The sequence below is a fragment of the Phytophthora cinnamomi genome (assembly GCF_018691715.1).
Source record: "Phytophthora cinnamomi strain GKB4 chromosome Unknown Contig6, whole genome shotgun sequence".
Classification (NCBI taxonomy): Eukaryota; Oomycota; class Peronosporomycetes; order Peronosporales; family Peronosporaceae; genus Phytophthora; species Phytophthora cinnamomi.
This window is the reverse complement of record NW_027150939.1, coordinates 548,606-568,400: the sequence shown is the minus strand read 5'-3', so window position 1 is coordinate 568,400 and position 19,795 is coordinate 548,606. Positions and strand designations below refer to the sequence as shown.

The following is a 19,795-nucleotide window of genomic DNA, read 5'->3' as shown; positions in this document are numbered from 1 at the left end:
TTGGAGGCGATCGAGGACTCATGGGAGACTGTACGGTCCTTATTTAAGGATATCCCAGTCTTGCTGCGAGAGTATGTGTCCCGTGCGGCAGACACAGGGCTGACAAAGTACATTGAAAGGGCATCAAGATTTGCATCAAGTTGAAGTTGCAGAGTGATTAACCGGAGTGATGATCACGGCAACGTTTACATTCGGAAAACATTCGTGCAACATTATGTCTTGGCCCGACGACACAAGTCAAGCCAGATGTGGCCAAGGCTTGACGGGGCGGTGTAGTGGCGGGCTATAGGACCAAGCCTTGTCCACGAGCACTGGGCCGCACCGAACGTGAGGCCAAGCTGGTATAGGTGTTTAGAGGACGAGGAACCTTCTAATGCTGTAGGAGATACATTGTAGCAAGATCAGTTAGTTTACATTCTACTTCGTAGGAGAGAAGCAATAGAAGAAGGTTTACCTGGAAGCGCCAGCTTCCCTCACGTGTGTTCAAGACCGGAACCCACTACAGGGCTTCGTGTTGTTAGTACCAGTCGCTCGCTCGCCTGTTGGTATTCGTCCCGGTCCGCTTCATCGCCCCCATGCCCGATATTCGACCTCCTCGGCCGCCCAGCATACCAGCCAACTCAGCTTCGTTAAAGGCGCTCCTCCCGCCTGCTGAGGAGGCTAACCGCCCCTTTTGCTGCCAGAACATCGCTGCCAGCGCGCAGATCATCATGGCGGGCACGCGAATCCAGCTCAGGTCGATGTTTGTTCCTGGTGGTGGAATCCGTGACTCGTACACTTGTAGCTGATAGCGCAGACCTGCTGTGTTGCGGTCACCGGCTTTTGAAGGAACTGCAACGAGAGCAACAAAGCCCGTGGAATGCACTAGCAGGTCCTTCGCAGCACTTAACCCCAACACCCGCACATGTGGAGCTGGCGGGATATCGACTTCGTGAACGAACGAGTCCACCAAGGAACGCTCTGAGAGGTAGGTTGGGCGCACCTCCTCGCTACTTCCAGATAATTGATACAGCACCAATCGTGAGCCCGTACCAAACACGAGAAATCCAGGCATGGTCTGAACAACGGTCGGTGCCTCCTTACCCCATGATGGTCGCCGCGGCATGAGCTGATCTACCAAAGCGCACGCCACCGGACCTCGGGGGCTCTGGTCGCTGAAGTCTGAACGTTGGCGCCAGGAACCGAAATTGTGCAGCTTGAACACTAGTGCGCGACCGGTCGACGTTCCAACATAAACGATAGAGGGCCGGGCGGGATCCGCTGCTAGACTTGTAAATGTGTGTTGCCCTGGTGCCTTGCACTCTACTGGAACCATCAGAGGTGTGGCTGAGTCCGCGAAAAAAACTCGATTCGGCGTGGCTAGTGCTATCAGCCCCCTGCTGCTATGGATCGGCTCCAGATGCACTGCACCACCGTCATGGGGATCAGTCTGTGTGTGAATATTCTCGATCAGCGTTCCGTTATCTCCATTGAAAAATGACAGATATCCGCCGGTGGTGTCACTGACGACAACAACTACGCGGTAGTACTGCCCTACCACAGCAACTTTGCCGCGATCGTAACCCCAGCCAGGATTTAGCGTAGTCCTAAACACGCGCTCTACGTCGACGTGAAGATGCCTTCCAGGAGCTGGTACTGTTAACGAAGCTGTAGATGCTTGCAACCAAGGCGGCAAAGACGGATCCAAAGTGGCAAGGCTTTCTTGACCTGCGGCGCACTGGAGCCGATTCTCCTCTAATTCTCTCAAGGGCTTTAGTCGTCGAGTGTCCCCCGAGACAACCCGCCGAGAATGCCACAGTCTCAACTTGAAAAGCACAAGGTCCCCCGACGTCGACAACAGAGCCAAGTGGGAACTCCTATCAGACACGAAGAACATGTCTGCAACTTGGAATCCCTGACTCCCCGATAACGAGCGCAGGTCGAGCGCATGTTGCCACATGACCTCGTGCGTAGTCGGGTGGAACAAGCTCATGACGCTCGACCGCGGGTCCAGCACCAACAGAAACTGCAACGGCGGATTATCGTCAGCGTTCAACTTTCGTCGCGTTGCCGCCTGTTGCCTCCTACCCACGGGTGACGTGTTCGGGCGGAAGGAGACCAACTGGGCGAAAACCCGACTCGAATTCCCCACCAAGGACGAGAACGAGCCTTGCGGCTCGAACCAGTCGCTGAAAACCTGCGGGGCCTCGCGCGATCTCTGTCGACGTTGCTGCGTAGTCGCAGAGTCGCTACCCGGAGCTTCAGAACTCGATCTATTCCTCTGGATTTCGCCTCCCTGTTGAGTCTGGAGCTGGCTGATGGAGTCGCCGAGCAGTTCCGCCTTGCGCTTGTAGAGCTGCAGCTGCTGTCTGGTCGCGGCAATTTCAGCGTCCAGCACGTGCACCAGCCCCGTCGGCTCTTCAACTGCATCGTCGTGGTGGAATTCGCCGCATACGTGCAGGCAGAGCCCCGAGAGGAGCAGTGCCAGCCACAGTGAGACGCAGTAGAGCCTCATGCTCTTATTGCGCGCCTCTTCAAGCTCCTGAGGCCCAGGCGTCTTTCAACCAATCGTTTCGCGGATGTGATTTTGAGACCCACCGGTTGGCCGAAAATGGAACTGCAAAAAAGTTGCCGCTGCTCGCGGGTCTTCCTTCAGTCGGCAATTAGTCAAGAAGGGCGCGGAGCTCGGTCGGAAGTGTGTGGGGCGCTCGCCCTGTCAACCTTCGCTCGTTTCCTCGCCCCTCTCGCGCACTGCTCTGCGTCTCCAGTCCGCTCATAAGTCCAACCGCCTGCTGCGGGTGGCTGGTAGACAAGAGGAAAACGCGGCAGTTCAAGGGAGAGAGAGAGAGAGAGAGAGAGAGAGGAAACGCGAAGAGAAGGGAGGGGAGAAGGAAGGAAAGGAAACTCTCAGACGCTGGTTAGTGTGGAAGGTTTAGCTCACTAATCAGCTACGAGAGGCAGCAGGATAAGGTCCTGGTGGCTTGAGATTTTAAGCTGTTAGGAGGCTTTTCCTGGGTTGAATACAACGTCACGGTTGAGTGCACAGGGCTCGAAATCTAAGTGAGCCCCGCGCGTTAAATCGAGTGTTGCGGCCACTTCCGTAGGGGGGAGATGGCCCACATTGAGACCAAGGACCCGTTCGGCTTTGTGGGCTCTCATGTGGTGCGGCGACAGCCCAAGAAGGGCGGGGAGGAGCATGGGTGGCTCACACGCTACGATGAGACCTTGGACTGCTACACGCTGTTCGTGCCCGGGGGAGGCGAGCCTAGGCTGCTCGCAAGAGGAGAGGTGATGAAGTTTCTGTCGGCACCTAACATCGAGCTACACGACGACGACCAGGACGACTTCCCCCCACCAGTCAAGGACACCTCTACCAGTCGGTATATAGGCGTGAAGCTGCGCCGACCTCGGCAGAGCTCCAGCGATGATGACAGCTACGTGGATGAGGACGTTCGCGGTCAAGTGACGTGTTTCTTGCCGTTCGGTGATCGGTACTGTGTGGAATATGAGGACAGCTCGACAGAGGAGGTGTCCGAGTCGGCTGTCATTGACGGCATGGTCGCACTGATTAAGTCGCCGTTCTTCTCTTCACCCAGTCGTAAAAAGACACGGAATGGATCTATCCGAACCAGGCAAAGGAGTGACTTCTCAGATGATGAAAGTGAAATTGCACCAGTTCGACGGAAGCGACAGCGTGTCGAAACTGAAACTGATGCTGGCGCTGAGCAAATTCCATCCGAAGCTGTAACAACTGTAGAGAGCAGTGCTGACGAGCAAAAGGAAGATGATGTCGTACTAGCTGACCAAACCGAGCCGGAAGTTGGCGTGAGCGAAGAAACCGAGCCCGCGCCAAACATTTTGGAGATTATGAACAGCGCAATTGGTACGACCACTCGGGAAAATGCGCTGGAAATGGCAAGTCACCCAGTGGAAGAACCCATGCAGGTTGATGAGGGAGAAGTGGCAGACCAAGATCATGAAGTGGAGGTTGTGGAAAGTCGTGAAGAACCAAGCACCGCAGAGCCCGCAGCTGATTCGGCAGTATCAGCTGCACCTCAAACCGAGAAGAAGAACGAAGTACCGTTTTATATTATTGACAAGAAGCCTCATGAAGCCACGGAGCCACTTCCGAAACGCGCTATGGCGTTCGAGTTGTTACGGGCCTCGCTGTTGAATTTACTGGATCGACGCGAAGCAACTGTCGTGAAGATGGCCATGCAGTATGACTTGCTCCGAAATACTGATGTCCGAGATCGTGATGCTGTGATACGTTTCATGGAGTTTGATGGTTTGGTTGTGTTGAATCATTTGTTGAACTCTTTCGCGACTGAAGTGCTTGATGGTGAGGACGAAGAATCCAAAGACAGCGATGTAGGCAAGTCACTGCAAAATATTCGCGAGCGGATGGACCGTGATGGTGAACTGCTCCATGTGCTGAAAATTGTGGCAATGCTTCCGACTCCTGCAAGAAATGACGTGATTGCATCAAATATTGGTAAAACGATCAATTACCTGAGTAAAGCTCGTGGTCCACCAGGGCGGAAGAGCCCACTACCGAAATGCATTATGGGCCTTGCGAAATGGATCAAGAGTTCCTGGATCAAGAATATTCCACCTGCTTCTAAGTCGTCACCGAAGGCGGCGACTAATACCCAACCGGCTCCTAGTCGACCTCAGCAGCAGGCTCGACGTGGCGGACGAGGAAGATCGCTTGGGCGTCCGAGCAGACGGCAGCTGCCATCACAGCGACCACAACGCGAGGTCTCGTCGGCACCAAGACATCCGTCGGAGGAGCACCAAATTCCTGTAGATAATACGCCAATTCCAAGGCTGACGCGGCCTCCATCTCAACCACCACCTCCTCCACCCGCAGCACCAGCAGCAGCACAAGCTCCAACTCAGCGTCGTGTTACTGGCGGGTTGAAGCCAGACTGGATGAGGCAGAAGGAGAATCTATCACGCTCGCGCTTCTGTATTGCTGACAACACGAATGTTGACACGAGGCTCTATCGCGACAGCAGAACACGTCCGATCACCAACGTGCCTGTGGTGGCCTTGTCGTCTCAAGCAACCACGCAACCGGATCAGAATCCAGACCAGCACGAAGACGCAGGTGGCCCGGATGGAGTTTTTGGACGACCCCAGAGGCTTCGCTTCGGTAAAAGGTGGAGGACACAAGAGTTTGGGATAAATGACCCCCCTGGCGTTCTGACGCAACCGCCGGGGTCTTCGTACTCGATGCCTTCTTACAGCCGTTCGCAATACCCGGACCAATATTCCGTGTATGTGCCTCCTGTCCCTTATTCATCTCGCCGTCCTCGGCCCATCCTAAGGCGTGTCAGCCGATATAACGATGAGCCAGCGATTGAAGGTAGTTGAGTCAAGTCACACTCAGCGCGAGCAAAAATTTTGTACCGGTTTAGGCTGTATTCCACGTCGAGTAGGTTAGTAGCTTAAGATTGGGGGGGGAACGCCTGTTCTGCTAATAAAGGAACGAGAAGAAGGGTTTACTATACCTTACCATTCATGGAGGAATACTACCTGTAGTTCCGCACCAATAAATCACTACGCTACGCTGCTGGTACTGTATCCGTTTCTCACCCCATTTTCATCTCCGCCGGTCCATCGGTGCCCAGGACTCGCGCAGATACGAAATCAGGTCCTACAACACGCACACACCAGCAAGATCAGTCAGTGTGCGCATCTACAAACATCTCCCCAACTTGAATCGCACCTTGATGAAGTCCTGTCGGAGGGCAGCAGGGATATTCAGGAATTGAACATATTCTGAGAGCGAACTCTCAATCTTCTCCAACTTCGTTATCCGCGGCTTCCAAATCTCGCTCAAATCGGTGCGCCTCTCGAAATCACGGTAATAATCAACCAAAGTGATGACCTGTTCTGTGCAACCGCTCACTCCTGCGCCGTACTTCGTTCGCAAAGCAGTTAAGTAGATATCTTGCTTAGTTTCAGGCTTCATCTCCAGCTTCGACTCCGAGTCGGGCTCGTGCGGTTTGTCGCTGTCCTCGTTGGAATTAGCAGATAGCACAGCCCCCAACTTGTCCAAATATCCTGACATTTTCTGCAATGAAGTCTGAATATCTTCGCACTCACCATTGCTACCGAAAAGCTGCGGATCAGTGCGCGTGCTACTTGCACTTCCCATGTGCCGAGGACTGTCCTTGCTGTCAACAACACTTGCATGAGATTCCACAGTTGGCTTCGGGGTTCCAGTCACATTTACGACACACGCCGCATCCTTGGGCTTGTTGGGTGTCGAACAAGATCCGTTTACCAATGCATGGGAAGGAGTCCTTGCAACTGCTTTCTCATGTCCACTCAACTCGTCACCACCAGTGACTAGTAGAGCCATCTTTTCCACAACCTTATCCACCAAAGAGACCACGAAGCTTTCGACTTCTTGGTTAATAACATCAGCGCGCTTGCTTGTCTTTGCGCCCAACGCAGCATCAATAGCATCGCCATCAGCGTTGGCAGTCGTTATCTTCATCTCCTCCTCCACCATAATATACTGCATGTCTTCAACCAGGATGCTTCCCGGTTTTGGGCCATCCACACGGCTCGACGAATGCGCGACCTCTTCCTGGCAACCACCATTCGGGACTCGAGGCCCTGACGCTTGAAATGCCTCATAGAACGTTTGGGTTGGAGCATTGGTCGGGCTTGAAGACCCGCCAGGTGATTGCCCGTCGCTAACGGGAGATCCCGACCGATTACTGTTTTTTGTCGTTTTCTGAGGTTTGCGGCGATTTTTTTTTCGACCATTGCTTGTAGCTGGTGATACGCTAGGCTTCACGGACGACGGTGCTGGAGAAAACGAGGATGACTTCTGGATAACGTCGTTGTGGTTCTGCTTCGTTGTCTCATCACCCTTCTTGTTGTTGTTTGTCCCGCAGGAATGTTTCAGTGCTGATCCATTGGCTGTGTCTTCCGTCGCGATAATAGCTACTGCCTTTTGCTCATCACCACCTAAACTCTCATTCATCCGCTTTGGCTTATGGGCTTTTTTTGATCGCTTGCGCTTGCCTCCATTGTTCATAGCAACCTCAGTCGATATCACAGCGTCAGCGACGACCTCTGCGACCTCTTGCTCGACTTTATGCACGTCAGTTTTCTCAGGACCTGCCTTGTTGCTATTTGATTCAGCATTAGCACCGTCCGAAGAATGCGCTTCCTTTTCCTTGGTACCCGCCACATGACTCAACTCCTTTACGTTTGGCTCAGTAGTTGCAGATACGCCCTTGACCTCCCCATTTTTGCTGGCCCCGTTTGAAATTGCAGCCGCATTTTCTGCTGGTGGCAGATTCTGGTTATCGTTCTCACCAGTCAGATCGATGTGACTTGCAATATGGTTCTTGCGGGGGCGCCCCCGAGCCTTCTTGACTAATTTCTCTCCCGTAGAATCAGAGCTTTGTTTTCGCTTCCGAGCAGAGCCTTGGCCTCGCGCTCTTGCAGTGGACGCTTTGGGGGTTGATTTCCGCATTGATGCAAACTTAATATCCACCGGCAGCTGCTGCTTCACAGAGGTCAACTCGAGCTTGAAATGCTGCAAAACTGAATGATACATAGGAAACATCCGTGTCCGCTCACACTCCTCATCTTGCAACACGCTCCGAAAGTGGCGCCGACCAGGCAAGAATTCATAAGGCATGTAGATTTCGCGGCACGCACCCCCGCTCACCTTCTCACCGCGTGTGTGAAAGTACCGGAAGAGACTAACTGGTGTGCTTCGTCGAGTATCATACGTGCCAACAATGAGCCCAACGAACGGCTCCGACGGTTTCTTATCTTTGCTACTGCAAGGACGTTGGAAAAGCTGCTGATAGCTTGTTTGGTTCTCAATGTCACGAACGGATGGGTCTGGAGCAAACGCTGGATGCGAATGATACCATCCCACGACCTCCAGCTGCGCGTTCTCGATGATGCCACGCAGTTCAATTTCACTGCCAGGATCCATTTCTACGTCCGTAGAGCCATCATCGCCATCAATCACAAGCGAACGGCACGGAAACGCCGCTTGAATATACAACGTTTTGGTTACTTCATTCCATTTGCCACCGAGAAAGCCAATAATTTCGCACGTAGCCAGATGGGCGTGCAGATCCGCGACGAACACTACGTCCGGATGCACAACGACCTGGAACGGAGGATCCAATGAAGGTGCTCCTCGACTTCGACTGCTTGGGTCTTCCACGAAATCTTTGGGGCGGTACGCAGCACATTGCACCATGGTGTGCGGGTCCAAATTACCCGCCATCAAGTTTTGGCGGATTTGGGATTGCTGAACAGACCGCGACTGGCGCTTACCCAAGGATCGTTCGCGTCCAGATACTGCATCTTCTGCCTGCTTTCGTTCATTTTCAGATTTGTGCTTTTCAGCGATGCTTAGTTCATCAGTGAAGACGTTGTCATCCCACACGAAGTCTTGTTTGTAGGCCAGCTGCGTTTGAGACCCAGGTGCGTCGCTTGAGCTATCTGACACTGCCGTGGTCCAAATAGATGATAGCGGAGTCAACACTAGATTGCTCGGCTGTTTGTCCTCGTCCTCCATGGCTTCATCGGAGACCTGGTGACCAGCGTTACCTTGTTCAGATACTGACTTGTGTTCGTTATCGTCATCATCTCCCAGCACCAGTACTTTCGCACGACCGTTCTTCTTGGATTTCGGACCATTCCCTGCTGCATCGTCCTCCGACTTCTTTTTTCTGGGTCTCTGCGACTTCCCAGACGTCTTACCGTTCACTTTGCGCAGTTTCTTCTGTTCGCTCTCAGGCGTGCCCGTCAGGTCAATCGGCGACGGCGACGGGGAAACAATTGCGACAGGCCCTCCTACCTCCTTCCGCGACGGCTTTCGAGCTCTGGATGTGGGTTCTTTAGCTGGCGCTTTCTTCCGGGACTTCGATGGCACCAGAATCTCCATGTCCTCGTCGTCGTCCTGCACGACCTTGACCTCCGCGTCCTTGGTTTTCCTGCTCACCGCCGACTTTTTGCTACCCGCCTTCTTCTGGGGCTTTCGCGGCGGCTTCTTCTCCTCCGCCGACACATCGCTCTCGTCCTCCAGACTGAACGCGGCGTCGTCCGCCATCTCGCGGTCGTCCCACGCATCGTCCAGCGACGCGATCTCGTCGTCGCCCCGGTCGTGCAGCCCCACCTCCTCCAAGCGCTGCTTCTTCTCGGCGGGACTGGGCTCCTCCAGCATCACCAGGTCGTCCTCCGCGTACTCGTGTCCCTACAGCAGCAGTTGCAACAAGGCCAGCGTCAGTAAACCGGCCGTAATTCGTCCAATCCACCACCCGGAGCCGCCCAATGGCGCACCATGTGCAGCAGCTGCGCCGCCTTGACCAGCGCGCGGCGGAACTCCGTCTTCTTCTTGCCCCACTTGCTCTTCGTGCTGCCCATGACCGCGTGCTCGTACACCTGGTAGTGCGCCGTGAAGCTCGCGACGTTGGCCGGGTCCACCTCCACGAGCGAGAAGTTGAACTTGTCCAGGAACATGACGAGGCAGTGGCGCCGCACGCGCTCGCGGCCCGTCTCCCGGCCCGAGGCCGCGTCCAGCTCCGCCACCTTCTCGGGCGGCGGCACCACCAGCGACGCCACGATCTTGGGGTCCGTGCGGATGCCGGCGCGCCGCACCACGTCCCACGAGTGGAAGAGCACGCCCGGCCACCACGGGAAGCCGTGCACCTTGGCCCACACCACGTCGAAGTCGCGGAACTGCTCCTCCACATGCGCCAGCGCCTCGTGGCGCGCTCGCAGCGCCTCCTGCGCCGCGGCGTCCCGCGCGCTCGACGGCTTCTTCGCGCCCGGAGCCACCATTGCCTGCCTGCCTGCCTGCTTGTCGGCCTTGACGCGGTTGGGGGCCACCGCACCAGGTTAGAAACGACGTTCTAACACCCGTACAGGCGTTTCTAACACCCAGAACGAGATTAGAAACGCGTTTTAACACCCGCATGTGCGTTCCTAACACATGGCGAGAGTGGTGTGGCGAACACTGATTTTTAGCCTCGTACTTAGTGCAGGCGGGTCAAGTCTCCCGCAGCGGCGAAAAAGAGGCGCGGAGAGCTCAGGCAGCAACGAGGCCAAGAGACTGACAGAGAGCGATGGAGGCGGCCGCCACGGCGTTCGAGCAGCACGTGGAGCTGGACGAGGGCGTGCTGGCCACGTCGGCGCCGCTGGAGACCGGCCAGCTGGACCGCGTCATCCTGCAGGTGAGCGAGGGCCTCGCGGGCTTCCCGGACCTGAGCCAGAAGACGTACGAGCTGCGCACGCAGCTGGTGGAGCAAAAGTGAGTGGGCGCCGTCGTCTTTGGCCCATAGACGCTGGGGAGGGACTGACGCACTGAACCCCATTGTTGCGCAGGGCTATCGGCGCGGCGGCGGCCATCGAGGGCATGCTGGACCTGCTCAAGGCCAACGACAAGGCGCTCGAGTACTTCAAGGGCAGCATCGTGGGAGGTACGGCGCCCCTGCTGGCGCTGCTGGGCTGTGTGTGGCGTGGTGCTGATGCTCTATTGCTTTTATTGTTGCAGTGCTGACGGGACAGGCGCTGCCACTGCGGCCTCCGTTCTTCGGCGGCACCATCCCGGAGCCCGCGGCGGAAGCTGTGGTGGCGGAGGTGCAGGCGCTGGCCGCTGCGGCGGATGGAGGTGACGAGGAGTCGAAGGCGACGGAGACGCCGGCGTCGACCGCTGCCGGGGAGAAGATTGCGCCGATCTTCGCTAAGCAGCCGGGCAGTGCACGCAAGCGCTCGCTGGAGAAGACGACCACGACGGAGTCTGGAGCGGAGGGCAAGCGCCCCAAGGCCAACGGCAAGAAGGGAGAGGAGGTCGCTGCTGACGTTGCCGCGCCGCCGCTGCGGACGGCGCTGGCGGAGGAGACGAAGTACGAGTCCGAGGAGGCGAAGGCCCAAGCGACCAACCCGACCTACACGATCCCCACCCAGTGGGAGCACTTGTACTTCAAGCAGGTAGAGGTGATCAACGTCAACAACCGCCTTGCCAAGGAGAAGATCCAGGCGAAGCGCTTTGCCGGCGAGCCGTTCCTGCTGGAGGGCCACACTGGCTGGCTCAAGTTTGCCGATGGGTGGGTCAAGCCGGAGGGCACGCTGGACACGGCAGCGTTCCTGAACGGCATCCACGACGTGAAGGTGCCGGTGTTGGAACGCAACTACGAGGAGCGGAATCCGATTAAGACGTACCTGCCGCTGAGCTACTACGTCAAGAACTACTGGGAGCACGGCAAGTCGGACTACTACTTGCATCAGTGGCAGTTCCCGCTGGACCCGAAGGCCGGACAACTGCTGTGCTACAAGTGCGAAGAACTGCCGGTTCTCGGAGACAACTTGCTGCTCTATTGGCTTGACGCTGTGCGTGGCGACAACCCGCTGCAGTACCTGTTCATGGGTCAGAAAAGCACAAGAAGTCGTATGCACCTCGACCCTGGTGGTCTTGGCATTACTATTGCTCCTATCATTGGCACAAAGCGTGTGACGATGCTGCACCGCCAAGCAGCGAAATTGGACTCGGTTCACGAATCTGTCAACTTCCACGACGTGGATCTCGACAAGATGCCTCAGCTCGCCTTCTTGCCTGCTTGGCGGGTTGATGTGAAGCCGGGACAGATCCTGTACATGCCCGAAGGCACATTGCACGCGTGCGAGAACGTCACGGCGTGTTTGTCGTACCACCGCTTCCATGTGGACACAGTGAACCTTACGGGCTTCTTGCGATCCTTCTTGGCACAGGACTCGCCGACGATTAATCATGCCGAGATTCTTTGGAATGCTGCTCACGACGTGATGTCTGCTCTGGAGGAAAGCTACCACGCCAACAACCAGGACCTCAACAAAGAGGTCCCCACGCTACGCAAGTTGGACACGTTGCGAGGGTTGCGCCATGCTTGCCGTATGCTGTCGCTTGAGCAGGTCTTGCCAACGGAGGACTCGTGGGACTGGAAAAAGCTTCTGGACGATATCGACCACTTGCTGGTTCGCATTGATTCCAGCGCCAAATTGAACAAGAAGAAGAACTCGACCCATGGTTCGACTTTCACCAAGGCGATGGCGGCCCTGAACGGTGAGGAGGCAGCTGAAGCGAAGCAGATTATTGAAGCTGCAGCAAACAAGAAGAAATTGGCCAAGAAGAAAGCGGAGGCAACTGCTGCAAACACCCACTGGGATTCGCTGAACCTCAAGGTGGGCGACATCATTGGTGTGCAGGTCTTCGAGAAGCGCAACCGTGCTGAGGTCCTGAAGGTGGTGCACGACAAGGTGCTTGTGCAGATCCACTACTCGGACTGGGAGTCCATTTACGATGAGTTCCTGCCGGTGTCGGCTCTATACCAGCGCAAGAAGGGCAAGAAGGTTGCCCTGAAGAAGACGCCCGAAGTGCACGAGCCGGTGATGGCTCGCTGGGGCAGCAAGGGCGATCTGTACAACGCCATTGTCCTCAAGGTTATTCGCACGAACGCCTGCTACGTCCACTATCTCAAGTACGAGAAGGACTGGGACCAGTGGATCCTCCCCGGCCACATTTTCCGCAAGTACAACCACGCGTAGGAGGAGCGGCACAAGCGAAGGCAACCGTGTACCTTCGATTTGTTCACACGAGAATGCATTGCGAGTGTGCGGGAGTACTGTACTACATGTATTTTCATGAACGTTAAGCAAAACTCGGGTAACTGGTAAATAGTTTCTGTAGCAGAATCTTGCTGCTGTGCAGTTCCCACTCGTACATCGATCATGCTACCGGAGCACTGCGTCAACCCCCCAAGTCATCCATGCCGTTGACACCTCTGGGTAGGCGACGTGCAAAGCGTGTGAAGTGGACAAGTACGCAGAACACGACGTAGCCGCCAACAAATGCGTAGAACCCAAAAGCAGAGATCACGGCCACGATCAGCATAATAGCTGCATAGCCTAGCGTGCGCTGCAACCAGCGACCCCAGGCAGTCGAAGCCCCAACGAACGGCAGGTCGTAGCACGCGTAGTGACTTGCATCCCAGGTGCTCTCGCATACCCAGCAATATTGATAGCGGCAATGCGTGCACGTCATGTGGTTGCAGCCCTCGTTCTTCCAGATGCGCATTTGGCACTTCGGACACGCCCGCACCGCCTTCTGCTTGCCCACGGACGCTTCCCAGGCCAAGTACGACTTGTCCTCCTCGCCGCGGCAGAACCAGAAGCGGTGCGCGTACCCTCGACAACGGAAGCACCCAACCGTCCGGCACTTCGGACAAGTGAAGTTGTCCGTATTCTCACAAATGATGAGCTCGTCGCACCCCGGTCGTGGACACCACCTCGCACTCGGATTCTTCTCGTCCTGGTTGTCAACAAAACAGCAACTAGGTCACCAAGAAGTCCTACACCACACTTGTCAGTCCACGAAAGCTTCAACCTACTCGCTTGCGCTTCAACACAGCTCGATACTGCGTCGTCTGTTGGCTGCCCACAATGAGCTCCATATCTTCCTCCTTGATGCTCTGCTTGCAGTCCAGCACGGGGCACACCAACTGATCTGCAAGCAGTCAACCGAGACGACGTTAGTCCAAGGGGCCACAGTCTCCACTTCATCACCGTCCCCTCACCTTCGTCCACTTCTCGCGCTCGGATCTTCATCTCGATGTACCTGCGGATGCACTCTGCAGTGCGCAGGATTGCACGCTCAATCACTCAGCGACAGAAGCCCGTGGACAGTGCAGCAGGCTCCGCCTCCTACCGGCGCAGAAGCGGTGTCGACACTGCAGCTTCGCGTGGGCCTCGTCGCCCTCCCCCTCCACGTCGCGCAGCGCCAGCACGGGCACGAGCTCCAGGCAGATCGGGCAGCTCTGCGGCGCCACGAACGTCGCTACCAGGCGCCGGTAGCCGCGCACGAAGCCCCGCAGCATCGCCATCTTCCGACGTGCCGACCGGATGAATATCGAGTACACGTCGAAGCCGCAGAAACACGCGAAGCGCTCTAAATCGGAGTGCAAATCGGGGTCACCTGCCCGTTAGGAAGCCATCTCAGTCTGTCGAAGGCGTCAACGAACGGGAAGATGGCGGCGTGGGTGCCGTGGACGCTGCTGCTGGCGCTGCTGCCCTCCAGCGCGACGGAGCTGCTCAAGGACGAGGCGGAGCGCCAGCGGCTGCGCGAGGAGCTGGCGCGCGTGGCCAGGGACTACTCCAAGCTGCTGCTGCTCTGGGCGCTGCGGGCCGCGCAGGTGTTCGCGGGCGTGTCCGTCCTCTTCGCGACGGCCACGCTGCTCTACGCCGCGCTCTACTACCTGGTGATCCCCTCGCGCTTCCACGAGCAGGAGATCTTCCTGCACTACGGCCGCCAGCACGCCGAGCGCTTCGTGGACGCGCCGACCGCGGCGGCGCTGCCGGCGGCTTCGCTGAACCTGCTGGACCCCGTGCACCAGTGGCAGGCGACGGTGCCGCAGCCGCGGGAGACGCAGACGCAGGCGGCGCTCGTGCCCGGCGTCAAGTACGACGTCATCGTGGAGCTGACGGTGCCCGAGTCGCGCGTGAACGCGGAGCTGGGCGTGTTCATGGTGGCGACGTCGCTCTGGGAGGGCGACAAGCGGCAGCTGGCGGCCAGTGCGAGGTCCGTGACGCTGCACGACATGCCGGCGCCCGTGCGCTGGCTGAAGCTGAGCTTCTGGCTCGTGCCCTACGCCCTGGGCTTCTCGGAGCCCGCGCAGACGCTGAGGGTGACGGCCATCAACGGATACCAGGAGAGTACGGAGTACCCGCTGACACGCGTCGATATCGAGCTGAACACCGCCAAGCTGCAGGTGTACTCGGCCAAGCTCACGATCATCGCTCAGCTGACGGGCGTGCGGTACTTGATGTACCATTGGGCGGTGCCGACAGCCATTTTGTTCATCCTGAACATTGTGTTCTTGGAGGCGTTGGCGCTCGTGATCTTGTACGCGGTGTACGCGCTCCCGCAGCTCGACGCGGAAGCAGCGGCTGATGTCGCCGTGCTGGAAGCTGCTGCGGCTGACGCGCGTGACAAGGCAAAGAAGCTGTTTGAGACGGGGGAGTTATCGAAGACGGACGACGCCACTCAAGTGAAGAGCGAGACGCTGTTTGACGAGGTGTCGTTCACCTCGACAAGCATGGAGAAAGCGTCGGAGGTGGTGGAAGAATTGGCCGAGGATACGAAGGATGACGTCGCGGAAGTCAAGCAAGAGCCTACGGCTGAATCGCTCTAAACGCGTTTGGGAGCTGACTTCGCTAGTTTATGAAACGGGGCAGGAAAAGATCGTGAACACGTGGTTACAAGCCGAGCTCGCCGTAAAGCGCGATGGACAACGAAGAAGGCGGCTACTACTGTAGCACGAAGTTTTGAATTGCGTAAATATAAGGGTGGGGGCACGGATTGCAGCTGCCTTACCTACAGCAATGTTCGCTACATCAGTTAGACTGCTTCACGGTACATCATCCTGTTGTTGCACGGAAGTGGTGCTGTTGGGTTGTCGTCGAGCCACCTGCTCTTTTTGGTCTGCAGAGTTCCTTGTCAGAGAAGTGATGTATCGATCTCGCGCACGAAATAAAACTTACCCAACTTCACCTGTGGATTGTAGTCGTAGAACCGCTGCGTCGTCCCGCAACAAAACCCTGCGGGTGAGCAGCTTGGGCACATTCTGCGTATTGAAGCAATTCTATCATGAATTTCTGCGTGTTCAACATGTAACATAGATGCGGTCTTTTATGGCTACAGATCTTCGGTAGTTGCAGTTGACAGACACCATGCAGCACGGCACCAGCACCAATTCCCACAAGCTCAGCTGAAACAGACTCAATGTCCTCCAGTAATTCATGGTGCCTCACACGCGTTTTGATATCGAGGGGACGGAGAATGATTCTATGGTGCGGTGACGCTGTGGAGGGCGAAGATGTGCTCGCCACAGTGGCGGGCATGGTCTATTGGGGACTGGAGATGATGCATGGTATGAGTCACTCACAGGATACATGTAGTCCTTCGGAAGGACGAGCCTCTCTATTCTGACAGCAGTTGTTCGTCGTCGTCTTGCTACTGCTGGACACCCGCGCTGTTCGCTTTCTCGTCCAGCCACCGGCTGGAATTCGTCTGTCTACGCTCCTAACAATTAGTGATTGAATTCGTCGAAGGCAAGTATCACTGCTCCGATGCCACAGCAGAACTTCCTGTGTTTCCTGGTGGACTTCTCACACACCATAACGCTAAGTGGACAACGTCCGCAACAAGTAGTAGGTCATTGCAAAACTTACTTAACTCGGGTGGGGGGATCCCTTCCAGCTGCAAGTGGTTGTAATAGAGCGAACCGCGGACATCGGGGGTTTGTGGAGTCGTGTACGCCGATATGAGGCGGGCGGTGGTCAGCGTAGTGCAGTGCCGGTCGCCAAAATACTGGCGCCTCTATCATGTTGTGCTGTGCGAATGTAACTCGATGAGAGTTCTGTCCTTGCTCGCATTATCCGGCCAACGTTTAGCATAGCGCCTCTATCCTTTCCGCCGGTGCACATTGGTCTAACATGGGCATGGCCTTCAACACCAAGCTGTTCATCGACGGCGTTCGCGGGGAGCCAGCAGCATCAACCCGAACTGATACCGGGACCACCGCAGCGCAGCGCGCTGGTCAGCACGAAAACGCGTGGGGCGAGTGTAGCCTTTAAGACGCATCACCCGAAAGAACGTGCTGTGTTCTGAACGCCGGGCTCGTCATACCCGCATTCGCTTCGGAGCCATCAACGAGCCTTTCTCTTCTTCCTCCTCCTCACAGCAGCATGCCGCCGCCCAGCGGGCCTCGCCCCGTGAGCGGCTCGTTCCTGGCGCGCTCGTTCGCCACCGCCAGCTTCTCGAGCTTCCACAGCGACAGCAGCCTCAGCGGCGACACCTTCGAGCTGCCGCCCGCGTCGCTCGCTCGCACGTCGTCAGACAGCTCTTCCGGCAGCGGCCCCACGCCCAAGAGCCGCCGCCCCAGCGTCGCCAGCAGCAGCCCCGGCACGCGACGCAGTCCCAAGCCAAGCCCCGCCATCGACCGCGCCAGCGAGACGATCGTGCGTCGGCTGCTGGCGTCGGGCATGTCAGTGCACTCGTCGCAGGCGGCCAAGTCGCTGGCCTCGGCCGCCAAGACGGGGGAGATCAGCCTCGTCCGGGCCCTCGTCAAGGCCGGGGTGCCCGTGGACGCCGTGCACCACGACGCCACCGCTCTCATGGCGGCTGCAGGCGCCGGGCAGTTGGAGGTGGTGCAGTTCTTCTCGCGTCGTGGCGCCAACGTGGAATTCCGTGGCCCCGACGGAGCCACAGCTCTCTTTCTGGCGACCAAAGCGGGGTACGCGGAGGTGGTGACCTATTTGCTGCACCGCAAGGCGAACGCGGACGTCGCTGTAGCCTCCGGGAAGTCTGCGCTCCACGTCGCGGTGCAAGGTGGCCACGCGGAGATCGTGGCCGACTTGCTGCGCCACTGGGCCTCTACGCAGCGGAAGGATGGCGCAGGCAAGAGGGCGCGGGAGTATGTTACGGTCAAGTGCCAGGAGATCGCCAAGATGCTGGACGGGTTCGACCGCAAGACGGCACTGCTGAATGCAACGGCGGCCGGTGAGTTGGAGACTGTCGAGTACCTTGTCGCGAGAGGTGACGATCTCGAGACTTGTGGACCGGAGGATGAAACAGCGCTGCTGGTCGCAGCAGCAGGTGGCGCTGGTCGAGTGGAAATCGCGCGAGTGCTACTCGCTGCGGGGGCAGATCGAGCAACGGCGTTGAAGGATGGCAGCTCAGCTCTTCACCTAGCGGTGAAAGCTGCAGGAGCACGGGGTGGAGCGACAATGGTCACTTTGCTGCTTCAAGAAGGTGTTGACCCGCGCAGCTTAGATGCTCGCGGAAACCGCGCGCACGACTACGCGGATGACCCGCATGTTGTTCGGGCACTGGAGAAGCACGAATCGAAGTTGAAGCTCTTGTTTGCTGCGGAAGCCGGGAATTTGCCGGTCGTGATTCACCTCGTGAAACATGGAGCTGAAATTGATGCTAAAGGACGTGTTGACGGCGTCACGCCATTGCTTGCTGCAGTTCAAAACGGGTATGCCGACGTCGCTCGATTCTTACTTGATAGTGGCGCAGACCCTAATGCTGCTTCAACAATGGGTAGCGTAACCCCTTCGCATGTTGCTGCTGGGCAAGGTGACTACGGCATGATGGAGTGTCTTCTACACCACGGTGCTGACGTGAATGCAGCCGATGTGAGCGGCAAACTTGCACGAGATTATGCTATCGATGACCAAGTGGTCGAGCTGTTGAACAAGCACACGAAGGCGAGGGTTACCATGGAGAATGAAGAGAGTCGATCGAAAGGCAGAAATCAATGTTTCGCTGGTGCTGAGCCGATCGTAAAGTCCGAAAGTTTCTCGAATTTCAAGAGCAACACCAACTGCGAGCTAAACACAAGAGCGGGTAGCGAAAGTATCGCCATGCTGCCGGTTAACAAAGAAGCAGAACATGAGGACGAAATTGTAGTTCATCAAAATGACGAGAGCGCAGAGGAGCGACTTAGTATGACACCGAATGAAAAACCCGTCATGAAGGAACACAAACCGATCAAGGTGGATAACCAACGCGGCTCCTCTATTGAGGAATTGACCAGCAGTATTCGTAGTGCCTGGAGCTGTTCAGAGCCACCTCCGTCGTACCTAAGCTACCTGCGTGTTCAACCTCTCTCCGTTAATGAGGCGAACTTGCTGACTGCTGTTCAACGCAATGATTTAGAAACTACGAGGCGACTACTTGCACTCGACGTGGATATCGAAGTTCGGTCTGAAGACAACAATTTCACTCCACTATGTTGGGCTGCTCAGGCTGGTAATCTGGAAATGGTGCAATTATTGCTCGTGGAAGGAGCGCAAGTGGACGCTGCAACTCCAAACGGGTTCACGCCACTGTTGCTGGCTGCATCGGAGGATCACCCCAATGCTGTGCAGCAGCTATTGATGAAAGGGGCTGATGCAGAGGCTTATATAAAACGAAGTGGGTTTACAGCGCTGTTGGTGGCCGCTTTTCACAATCGTGCGGACGTGGTGCGTCATTTAGTGAAGAAGCGCGTGAATCTGGAGGCTCGCTCCGCCGATGGATCTACCGCGCTGCACCTTGCGGCCGAGAAGGGCCATGCTGCGGTTGTCCAGTTGCTGCTGGCGGGTGGGTCAGACCCAAATGCTACTATTCAACGGGACGGGTCGACGGCGCTACACAAGGCGGCATTTATGAACCAAACTGCGGTAGTCTGGCTATTGTTGCGCAGTGGCGCAGATCCGCAAGTAAAGGACGATAAGGGACTCACTGCTGTCGATCAAGCGGATTCAGAACAAGTGAAGCGTATTCTGCTAGCTACCGGATCAGAGCGAGATGCTGGCATCACCGAAGCCTGGTGGGACCAGTGGCGGATCCGCCAACCAGCTGCAGTACCCAAGGCTACAACGGGGGGAGAAGTTTGGTCAAGGGGGCAGGGTGTCTAAACCACAGTTCCTTTGCGTTTGGTTTTCTGTCAGTAAAATATTACTTCGTAGAGTAATACATTTTTGTTGCTTGTGGATCACTTATCAGTCAGATCGACGAGTGTTTTTCGCTTGGTGCTATCAGCAGCGACAACCGTCCTGGATAACGGTACGGCTGAAACTGCATGTTGTAGTATTCCGGCGGCTACCCATTTGAAGAAGAGACAAAGACCATTATTCTGGCGGCTACCGTTTGACGAAATGACGAAGTCCATCAGATCGGCTTTCTGTCTTTGTCCTTCTGCAAGACGACCAAAGTGTAGAATGTGAACTGCGATAGGAA

The 19,795-nt window shown here is 56.6% G+C and overlaps 8 protein-coding genes across 10 annotated transcripts; 4 read left to right on the top strand and 4 right to left on the bottom strand.

Moving 5' to 3' along the window:
- Positions 1-370: 370 nt before the first annotated feature.
- IUM83_07389 (WD40-repeat-containing domain) lies at positions 371-2,494 on the bottom strand (the record flags this gene model as incomplete). Its single annotated transcript, XM_067931680.1, has 5 exons — positions 371-376; positions 455-467; positions 525-989; positions 1,084-1,161; positions 1,830-2,494. The coding sequence occupies 5 exons, from the start codon at positions 2,492-2,494 to the stop codon at positions 371-373; spliced, it is 1,227 nt and encodes a 408-aa protein (XP_067799023.1).
- Positions 2,495-3,090: 596 nt separating this feature from the next.
- On the top strand, positions 3,091-4,319 carry IUM83_07388 (Sulfate Permease (SulP) Family; the record flags this gene model as incomplete). The annotated part of the gene is made up of 2 exons (XM_067931679.1): positions 3,091-4,199; positions 4,313-4,319. 2 exons carry the CDS (start codon positions 3,091-3,093, stop codon positions 4,317-4,319), a joined length of 1,116 nt encoding a protein of 371 aa, XP_067799022.1.
- A 1,268-nt stretch (positions 4,320-5,587) lies between these two features.
- IUM83_07387 (metalloprotease family) lies at positions 5,588-6,145 on the bottom strand (the record flags this gene model as incomplete). Its single annotated transcript, XM_067931678.1, has 2 exons — positions 5,588-5,641; positions 5,714-6,145. 2 exons carry the CDS (start codon positions 6,143-6,145, stop codon positions 5,588-5,590), a joined length of 486 nt encoding a protein of 161 aa, XP_067799013.1.
- Positions 6,146-7,383: 1,238 nt separating this feature from the next.
- On the bottom strand, positions 7,384-9,816 carry IUM83_07386 (metalloprotease family; the record flags this gene model as incomplete). Its single annotated transcript, XM_067931677.1, has 3 exons — positions 7,384-7,390; positions 7,566-9,229; positions 9,316-9,816. 3 exons carry the CDS (start codon positions 9,814-9,816, stop codon positions 7,384-7,386), a joined length of 2,172 nt encoding a protein of 723 aa, XP_067799026.1.
- Positions 9,817-10,100: 284 nt separating this feature from the next.
- On the top strand, positions 10,101-12,555 carry IUM83_07385 (mitochondrial carrier protein; the record flags this gene model as incomplete). Of its 2 annotated transcripts, XM_067931676.1 has the most annotated exons (4): positions 10,101-10,285; positions 10,360-10,454; positions 10,529-10,605; positions 10,726-12,555. In XM_067931676.1, the coding sequence occupies 4 exons, from the start codon at positions 10,101-10,103 to the stop codon at positions 12,553-12,555; spliced, it is 2,187 nt and encodes a 728-aa protein (XP_067799024.1). The 2 variants fall into 2 exon arrangements, with proteins under 2 accessions (XP_067799024.1, XP_067799025.1); XM_067931675.1 differs by having other exon boundaries at positions 10,529-12,555.
- Positions 12,556-12,757: 202 nt separating this feature from the next.
- On the bottom strand, positions 12,758-13,889 carry IUM83_07384 (ibr domain containing protein; the record flags this gene model as incomplete). Its single annotated transcript, XM_067931674.1, has 4 exons — positions 12,758-13,318; positions 13,398-13,513; positions 13,584-13,637; positions 13,715-13,889. 4 exons carry the CDS (start codon positions 13,887-13,889, stop codon positions 12,758-12,760), a joined length of 906 nt encoding a protein of 301 aa, XP_067799010.1.
- A 144-nt stretch (positions 13,890-14,033) lies between these two features.
- Positions 14,034-15,197, top strand: IUM83_07383 (uncharacterized protein; the record flags this gene model as incomplete). Its single annotated transcript, XM_067931673.1, has 1 exon — positions 14,034-15,197. The coding sequence occupies one exon, from the start codon at positions 14,034-14,036 to the stop codon at positions 15,195-15,197; it is 1,164 nt and encodes a 387-aa protein (XP_067799030.1).
- Positions 15,198-16,752: 1,555 nt separating this feature from the next.
- Positions 16,753-19,279, top strand: IUM83_07382 (the record flags this gene model as incomplete). 2 transcript variants are annotated; one of them, XM_067931671.1, is made up of 3 exons in its annotated part: positions 16,753-17,602; positions 19,052-19,156; positions 19,260-19,279. In XM_067931671.1, the coding sequence occupies 3 exons, from the start codon at positions 16,753-16,755 to the stop codon at positions 19,277-19,279; spliced, it is 975 nt and encodes a 324-aa protein (XP_067799029.1). The 2 variants fall into 2 exon arrangements, with proteins under 2 accessions (XP_067799029.1, XP_067799028.1); XM_067931672.1 differs by lacking the exons at positions 19,052-19,156; positions 19,260-19,279 and having other exon boundaries at positions 16,753-17,204; positions 17,338-17,359.
- Positions 19,280-19,795: the final 516 nt, after the last annotated feature.